The following is a 9,181-nucleotide window of genomic DNA, read 5'->3' as shown; positions in this document are numbered from 1 at the left end:
TGCAATTAGCCCACATAACACGGACATGGCATACAGATAACGACTTGAAACCACTAACGGAGCCCTATCAGTGTATAACGCGTAGGGTATCGATATCTTATAATCAGGCAAAAGGTTGTTCTATGTATGATTGTGCGTGTAACATTGTTAATAAACATACGATGCTTATGAAGGCCCCCTTTCCATTTATTTCACGCCGCCATAATGCGTTCTAATTAATCATGCTTAATCATAATTATGTCAGTAAAGATAAAACTTGAGAGACTTAAGTCATATAAGTCAAGTAGGTAAAAATAACACTCCTCATAATACCTGAAATATTAAATATATATTAGATTTGAATAAAATATTGCAGTAGATTGACACCAGTAAAATTTTAAAAAAATTGCAAAGTATTTTGTAAAAAACAAAAACGTTTCTTATATACAAGTAATGGCACTTTATTTGCCGATACAAAAGTTTTTGAATATAATGTCTAATATTTCATCGGTGCTAACGTGTCCCGTTATCCTTCCGAGTTCCCGCATCGCTTTGTGGATTTCCTCCGCCGCTATGGCCATGTCGGGCTGCTTGTTGGCGCAAAATTCGAAGTATTTATGCAGATGTCTCAGGCACTGATCCAAGTGATTTCTGTGCCTTGCTTGACTGATGGTTGGGCACTCCGCGGACGGATTACCGCATCTAAACAAAATGTTATCGTATAATCACGAATGCAAGTATTAACGATTATTGTTTATTCTATCGTACATATTACTGAAGTGATCTGTCAGCGATCGCAGCAAGTCCTGGAAACCGTCCTCCGTTCTGCAAGATATCAGAACTTCAGCGTCGTCGAGGCGTCGTTTCTCTTCCTCCTTCAATAAATCTTTTTTATTCGCTATCACGATAAAACGTTCTTTTCCGATTTTCGCCAGTAGCTCCTGTATTCCCAGTAACGACAGATATTCGCGTATATAGTCTTTATAAGTCATACCACTTGTTGCGCACTTTAACGCGTCCATCATAACGACCACAAAATCAGCGTTTTCCGCGTGATTTCTCGCTCGACGGATACCCTCGGCTTCGACGATATCCCCGATGTCCTCTGTGATACCAGCGGTATCCGCTATCAGCACAGGATAGCCTGAGATGTTCGCGGTCACCTCGATGACGTCCCTCGTAGTGCCGGCGATGGGTGTGACGATGGCGGCATTTCGTTGCACCAGGTGATTCAGCAGGCTGCTCTTGCCCACGTTGGGTTCGCCGATGATGACAGTCCTCACTCCGTTGCGTAGGATTTCGCCGCGCCTACCGTCGACCAGGTGTTCCTCCAGTTCCCGCATTAGCTGTCTGAGAGCGTGGTGCGCATTCTGTACCACGTCATTCTCGATGTTCTCCTCCTCACCGAAGTCTATGTACGCCTCGATACTCGCCACGGACTCCGAAAGTACTTTCCGCCAGCTGTTGTACAGCTTACGCAGGATACCATCGGCCTGTAGCAGCGCCTGCTTCCTCTGACACTCGGTCTCGGCCTCTATCAAGTCGGCCAAGCCCTCCACTTCCGTCAGGTCTAGCTTATTGTTATAGAAGGCGCGTCTGGTGAACTCACCCGGTAGCGCCGGATGCACCTGCAGTCTCGAGAGGGCTTGCATCAGCTTCGTCAGGATCGCTGATCCGCCGTGTACATGAAACTCCACGGAGTCCTCGCCGGTGAACGAGTGTGGACCTACAAACGGTTGTTCTAATCAGGCAAGTGATTTTGAGTGATTCCTGATAGAAGATTCCTCATTTCTTTCGTCGTCACAAGAGACCTATCACAACTGGAAACTATTTAATTCTTCGTGAAATATGTTATTGAATACAAAATTCTAAGATCACGTATTTTTTTATATCGACCCAATTTGAGATTTAAAGAGTCAAACCCTCAAAACTTAATGGAGATGAGAGGGTATTTTCAAAATATTAGATTTTTTATAGATTTGAAAAATCTAAATACACATTTATAAAGTATATAAAAAGAACCATAAAAATTTTTTTGTACATCTCACCGTGTCGCTCACAATCGATAGAAATTCAATATAAGCGCTAGCTTTGAGGGATCGTTTACACCCCTTAAATCTGATTGTGAGATTGGATCGACATAAAAAAATACGTATCTCTTAGATTTTTGTGTTAACAGTATATTTCAAAGAGAATCGAATCAGTTCCGGACAAATCCCTTGTCAGTTCTTTAGAGACTTTAAAATATTTATATGTCGAATTTCTAAGCAAAATATGCTTTTGAGTACTTATAATTTAAATTGATAAATAAAAAATAAGAGCGGGTCATATCGAACGTGTTAACTCTTCGCTGACAACATGAATTTTAATTCTTCCATCAGGTCTTGAAGAAACAGAACAAATTCTTTATTGTTCCAGATTATATAAAAATCTGAAAAAATCTGGTACACTTGTCACAACTTTAACATGACTTTTTGGTATAATAGAAGTTGGATTGCATTTTATTTATATTTTTTACTGATTTAAATTTATATATGTATCAAAATTCAAATCAAAATATCGATAATGCCTTTAGATCCTAGTTGCTGGTGGAAGATTAAAAAGATGAGAATTGTGCGAGAATTGCACGCACCGGGAAACCACAAGCAAAGTCCATTGTCGATGATCTCTCCTGTTTCTGGATCGCGTATTTTTCGCAGGAAGGCTCTTCTTGGTTCCAACTTGGATATGCTTGTCATCTTTTTCAGTGCGTCTAGAGACCGGCTTCCTGATATTCTCACCACTGCCACGCCGCATTTTCCGTGACCTTAACAAACATTTTTGTTTAATTCTTGTATCTATGATACTTAATGTAAATTTATAATAATGTACTTCATATTTATACATCAAGAAAAAAAGAAGAAAGTTTAATTGCAAAAACAATTTTTCACTTTAACAGCGTAGATCGCAAGGTTTTAGCATGGTACCGTTTCATAAAGCATGCAAAGATCGAAAAAAAAAAACAAAAGAAGAAACGTGGCATTAATCATTTGATTGAAATTGAGGGACTTTGATTAAGCTTTTATTAACTTAATCGGTCCCGCAGGACACAAACTAACAATAATATTAACAGTACAATTTCCTATTCAGCATTACAATAATTATTATGTACTCTAAAACTTTCAAGGTGAATCTCACTCTTTTTCAAGACTGGCTCAATTTTCACCCTTTAGAGATTTCACTCCAAAGAATTTAGAGATTATAACATCAGTGTTTTATTACATTTATATATATTATTGAATGAGAAATAATAATATTAAATAACATTACTGTTAGTTTCTATTCTGCAAGTAATTTATATCAAGTAGTACTAATTTTTTTTTGTTTACGCAAACAGAATTACGAAATTTCCGCTGTTTAACATACGGAAAAAAAGATTAATGTCCGTTTTCTATTCTATAAAAGTTAATGTAAATTAACATTAATCTTGATTAACTTACTTTCCATAAAATATTTAATAAAAGGGGCGATTGAGACTTACTTTCCATCTGTTTTTAGTTCTGAGAATTAAAAAAAAATAAAGAATAAATTAAACCACAAGATTAAAGTTAATCTACATTGTTAGAAATAGACATAAATCGACGAATTATATAGTTAGATTTCTATCAATTAGATTAATTTCGGTTTAATTTACTCTTTTTCTAATTCTTAGAATTGTAAAAGATGAAAAGTAAGTTTAACCGAGATTAAAGTTAATCTATACATTGATGAAATGGACATAAATTAAGTTATATTCGAATCTTGATCAAAACTAGTCCTTTGAGGAACTGACTGTCATTCATTTCTACAATGTAGATTAACTTTAATCTCGATTTAACTTCTTCATCTTTTCTAAAATTCTTTAGATGAAAATTAAATTACATCGGTAAAAACGGGTGCTATTTTTTGAACTGGAAAAAGATAAAAAAGTTAAGTTAAATCTACATTGGATAGAAACGAGCATGAGACCAATGCGAATCAGAGGGAGGGGAGAAGACACGCGGCTCGAGCCAGCGAGTCTTAACCTGTCGGAAAAATGCCAGAAAATTTGTTGGGAAATTTGCGAAAATCAGCGTGCCAGAGACCCACCCTCCCTCTTTCTCGCCGGGCAAAGTGTAAGTGTAATAACCGGAAGACAGAGCACATATGGTCGTGCCCTTGCGATCGCTCGCAAGACAGTTGGCGGTAACGTGATAGCGCGACGTCCCGCGCGATACGACAAACCGCGCGCTCCGAGAAGATCCACGGACGAGGGAATAAGAACGCTCGCGAAGGATCGTCGACGAGAACAGGCGCATAGCGAGTTTACTGCTCGCCAGACGAAATGTCGACATGTGTCGACGAGATGACGAGCGAGTGAGACGAGTGGACGACAGTGCACTGCGAAGAGACGACGATCGTGGAATCGCACGGTGAGATACGGTGAGACTGCTGGAAGGCGGAAACGAACGCTGTGCTCCGCGCGGCAGAGACGTGAGATCGGTGAGATCAGATATTGTCGATGTCTTGGAAGTAATTAGGAATCAATAGTTTCTCTCCTTTGCTTTTTTGATTCAGCAAAATCCTTTCGTCCATCGATCGTCGCGATCGCCATTTCACGTCACGCTGCAACTGCACGTTTGACTCTGGATTACAGCAACGGATCACTTGGGCCCAGTTTCACAACTCACGGTTAACTCTTAACCGAGGTTCAACTTATTCATTGTCTCGTACTAATTTTAGAATTGGAAAGAGATGAGAAACAAGGAAACCTAAAGCGAAAAATTTTAGTTGTATAATCTTTATGATTGGTATTTTCCAAAACTTTTAGAGTGAATCTTACGAAGAGTGAAATCTCATTTTAAAGATTGAAAATTGAGCCACTCTTTCAAGATTAGGTCAATTTTCACTCTTTAGAGTCAGATTCTAGGTATTCGAAAAAAATTTAGAGATTCTAAATTATGAGGAAAAAAATTGAACCTTCCTCTATCAATCGCTGTAAAACAAAGATTTACTTGCATTCTGTACTTCAAACAGGACTTTAAAACTTAAGAGTAGTTTTCACAGGGTATAAGTATAAGTTTACAAGAGTAATCGTTATTGAAAGACACTTTAAATTCTTTGGAATCTCATTAAAAGAATGAAAATTAAGCCAGTCTTGAAAAGGAATGGTTCAGTTTTCAATCTTAAAGAGTGAGATTCACTTAGAATAAAATTTACTCTAAGTTTTATAAAGTAGGTGTATCCTTGACTAATACTTAAGACGTTCCAGGTACAAGACGTTAGATTTGTTGTCCTTACGCAATGGAGGATCTAGAGGCAAAACTGACGGCGAATGAAGTAGTACTGGATAGATGCGGCAACTGGGTGGAATCCCAGAAGAATTGCTTCTATATCAAAGAGGAGACTCTCAAACAAAAGCCAGACGAATTGGAGTGCGATGATTGGTACAATACGGACTCGGAATTCGACTCTGTCTCAGAGTGCGGCGGGAAGAAACGTAAAGTGGGAACGCAACTGAAGGACGAGGTGCTGGATCTGGTCTGCGAGTGGAAGGAGTGCACGTTTCGCAGCAATTATTTGGACAAATTTTTGAGGCATGTCTCGAGTCACATACCTAACATACAGATAAGCATAAAAGACGACAACGAGGTCTATGTGTGTCAGTGGAAAGATTGTCCATATAACACCAATGTAGGCGACGAAGTAGTACGGCATGTCAATTATCATGCCTATCATACTAAATTGAAGTGTATTGGATCCAATGTTCGCGCAAGAATCAAACTACCCGTAAGTAACGATGAGTATTTTCCAGCAAGAGACACAGCGAATCATTACATCCTTGTTGTTTGTCAATCTTAAACAAAAATTAAATATTCACCACAAATGAGTGAAAAGAGTAGTATTCAGTCAAGGCAAATCTTGGTGCCTAATAATATTGTATAAATTTTTACGATTTCCAGTTCAGACAAAGATGAAATGATTACTGTGTCTATTTCTGGAAAGCTCCACACATTGGCCATCAGTGGAACAAATGTTAAAGATTAAAGATTTTTGTGCAGAAATGTCATAGAGATGCAGAATGGAAGAACATTTTAGATTCCCCACCTCCACATTTGTGCAGATGGGAAGAGTGCTTGAAAGTGTTCACGAATTATCAAATGTACTTGTATCACGTTACTGTACACATGACTGATTGCCCGCGTGGCAACAGAGTCAAAGATGGAGTCGATTGCAAATGGACCGGGTGCAATGGCAAATATACAAGCTTGTACAAATTACGAGATCATGTAAGATGTCATACCAAAGAGAAAATAATCGCCTGCCCGGACTGCGGTGTCACGTTCGCCTCAAAGACAAAATTTCGCATACATTGCCAGCGACAAATTCTCTTGGAAGGTAATAAATTCATTATTACGTTTCGGCATCTCTTTCATGTTTTTTTTTTTTCTTCAAATGCATCATAAACTTACAGCTCAGGGATTCCGTTGTTCGCACTGCAACAAGTTTTATCCGACCGAAGGAATCTTGCGCGATCACATGAGATCTCATGTATTCAATTACAAATGTACTCTATGTGACATGAGCTGTGAATCGCCGTCGAGCTTGGCAAAACACGTCAGGTACCGTCACATGTCAACCAGAACGTTTCCATGTCAGTTGTGTTCGCATGCTGCCAAGTCGCAACAGGATCTAGATTCTCACATGACTGTCCATACTAATGGACCGAATTTTTCTTGCTACTTTGAGGGATGCCTTTACACGTGCAAGGGAGCTTACACCTTGGATAGGTAATCATAAAGCTCCTCATTAATGACTTATTCTTTATTTGATGATTGTTAAATATATTACAGGCACTTAGAACGAGTACATAGTTTAGTGGTACGATGGTACTGTTGCCACGAATGTCCGATTAAATATCGAAAGAGTTATAGGTTGACAAAGCACCTTATAGAAGCCCATCGATTGCAACTGCCTAGCGGACACAAACGCTTCCATTATACGCAGGAAGAAGACGGGTGTTACAGGCTACAGATGGTTCGATACGAGGCTGTAGATGAAGAAAACATGTTGCCCGTCGAAGAGGCGGATTTACCAGATAAAAAATATAAAATAGAGTTCAATCAAACTACCTCGCTGACAACAGTAAAAGTGAGTTCCACGGTAATTTAACATTATTCAATAGTTTTATTCTATTGGAAATCATATAATGATTTGTTCCAGATTGTTGAAGATAATACGGAAGAAGAAATGAAAGAAGCTGTACAGGATTCACAAGAGGAAACTGTAGAGAATGGCGCTGACAAATTCATACCTGTTGTATCTAATATTTTAATATCTATCGATGACGTAGACGAAAAAGGGAATATTATAAAACAGGAGATCGTCGAGATACAAGAAACGAAAGAACTACCGGCATCGGAAAAACCACTGCTAATTTTGACATGAGTACCTTTTTAGAAAGATATTCTTTGACATTTATATTTTTATATTATTACATTATTCTTTCTACGATTTTTTTTATTATAGGCGTTGTACCTTACATTTATTGTTCCGTTTGATACAACGTGCAATGAAAATTTATTTACCTCGCATCTTCACTTTGAAAAAATTTATTTTGACTTACTATTTTAACGAATTATATTTTTAAAAATGATTTATAAAGCAAAAGAACAATAAAGTATGTATATAACAAATTGAATATTTATTTTGTCTTTGCTATATTTAAGCTTACACAGCATAGTTTAATATATAAAATTAAGATATCCACAATTATCTATTATTATATTGCGAAACAAAAAATTATGTTACCACCGTAACGATACTTTTATAAAAATAATAAATTACCTGATACTCTCGTAATGTTATTTTAGGAAAAATTGTATACAGAAAAAGTGTAATTATCTTCTTTTGAATCCATATTTCTTCCTCTCATAGAAGAGATCTGTCTTTGAGCTTCCTAAGTTGACTATCTTGGGACATCCGTCTCTCTGAAAACACGATTTAGGATATTCAATTTGCGAATATACAAACTGAATACAAAACCTGTAAATATACAAAGTATGTTCTTTTCAGCTGAACTTGCGGCATTCCATATTGCAAAGAAAACAGCTGTTTCTGTAGATCAACTTTAATCTCTATTTAAGTTTTTGTTTATCTTTTTCTAATTCTTAAAATTAGAAAATTTCGTAAAAAATCGCTAACAAAAATCTAATACTGGTCAATACTGAAAGACAATAATTATTTATTTTAATTATTAACAGCGTTGTTGTTCAGTACTTCAAATAAGTAATCAATTATTATCTTTCGGTAACAATTTGACCAATATTAGGTTTCTATAAGGAGTTCAACTGAAAAGAGTGGACCAATCTGAGATAATTAGAAGTAAAAATTTTCTTTAATTTATTGATTAATCAATTGCATTATATATTTTACGGAGCAAAGTTGCATTTACGCATGTGATTGATCAATCGATAAATTAAGAAAAACCTATACTTACGTCTTTTTCCTGTATCGTACATTCTTTACAATAATATGCGTCCGACACGCCGGGACCACCGCATATCACACAACGTCCCTGATAAGAACCATAATTGCACTCGTCGCATATTCTAACCAAGGTGCACGGTCTCACGTAGGAGTCACAAATGACACATTTGCCATCGCATTTTTCGCACAGTCGACCGATAGCTAAGAAAAAAAGGATAATTGTTAAAATAAAGTGTTTTGTTTTGACGGACTGGGGTTAGACTTAACCTCAACTCACCGACTCCCGGTTGCTTGCGACAGAAGATTAAGTCCGGATGATGCTTGGCCATGTTTGCTGAATGCCGTTATTCGCTCTTGAAACGACTGAGAACTTATAAAACGATTACACCGACGTCTAAATGCTTGTTTAACAATTTCAGCTCCGTCACTTTTTCTATCAGTTTGTTGAAGATTGTTGTCATCAAGAGATCTGTTCTTTATTCCTGCACTCTCTGAACCTTAGTGCACCTTGCACGCAGTGCAATCTGTGCAATAGATTCGTTCTTTTGCTTAATTCACACTGGACGCAGCAAGCAGCGGAGCAGCAACCAACCAGCAAGGCGATATTGGCTGCGTTCAGCAGAACGTTTATTTTGGAACTGTTGGAAGTTTCCTTCGCGTTAATTGGATCATACTTTTAGATCTAGAAGAATGGTCCTATCTCAGCAGACAATGG

General features: G+C 37.5%; 3 protein-coding genes across 5 annotated transcripts; 1 reads left to right on the top strand and 2 right to left on the bottom strand.

Moving 5' to 3' along the window:
• Positions 1–440: 440 nt before the first annotated feature.
• LOC108726557 (tRNA modification GTPase GTPBP3, mitochondrial) lies at positions 441–4,350 on the bottom strand. Its single transcript, XM_018454208.1, has 4 exons — positions 4,127–4,350; positions 2,612–2,785; positions 748–1,705; positions 441–681 (listed from the first exon to the last, which is right to left on the bottom strand). Exons 1-4 carry the CDS (start codon positions 4,329–4,331, stop codon positions 441–443), a joined length of 1,578 nt encoding a protein of 525 aa, XP_018309710.1. The 5' UTR covers positions 4,332–4,350.
• A 29-nt stretch (positions 4,351–4,379) lies between these two features.
• Hinfp (Histone H4 transcription factor) lies at positions 4,380–7,560 on the top strand. Of its 3 annotated transcripts, none has more exons than XM_018454207.1 (6): positions 4,380–4,419; positions 5,249–5,766; positions 6,039–6,375; positions 6,452–6,767; positions 6,831–7,128; positions 7,201–7,560. In XM_018454207.1, exons 2-6 carry the CDS (start codon positions 5,281–5,283, stop codon positions 7,423–7,425), a joined length of 1,662 nt encoding a protein of 553 aa, XP_018309709.1. In that variant the 5' UTR covers positions 4,380–4,419; positions 5,249–5,280; the 3' UTR covers positions 7,426–7,560. The 3 variants fall into 3 exon arrangements, with proteins under 3 accessions (XP_018309709.1, XP_018309707.1, XP_018309708.1); XM_018454205.1 differs by lacking the exon at positions 4,380–4,419 and adding an exon at positions 4,631–4,685; XM_018454206.1 differs by lacking the exon at positions 4,380–4,419 and having other exon boundaries at positions 5,143–5,766.
• A 276-nt stretch (positions 7,561–7,836) lies between these two features.
• On the bottom strand, positions 7,837–8,962 carry Phf5a (PHD finger protein 5a). The gene is made up of 3 exons (XM_018454103.1): positions 8,744–8,962; positions 8,477–8,667; positions 7,837–7,967 (listed from the first exon to the last, which is right to left on the bottom strand). The coding sequence occupies exons 1-3, from the start codon at positions 8,793–8,795 to the stop codon at positions 7,878–7,880; spliced, it is 333 nt and encodes a 110-aa protein (XP_018309605.1). The 5' UTR covers positions 8,796–8,962; the 3' UTR covers positions 7,837–7,877.
• Between the last annotated feature and the right edge of the window lie 219 nt (positions 8,963–9,181).

This window comes from Mycetomoellerius zeteki, unplaced genomic scaffold (assembly GCF_001594055.1).
Source record: "Mycetomoellerius zeteki isolate Tzet28-1 unplaced genomic scaffold, Tzet1.0 scaffold426, whole genome shotgun sequence".
Lineage (NCBI taxonomy): Eukaryota > Metazoa > Arthropoda > Insecta > Hymenoptera > Formicidae > Mycetomoellerius > Mycetomoellerius zeteki.
This window is presented reverse-complemented; position numbering and strand designations above follow the sequence as displayed.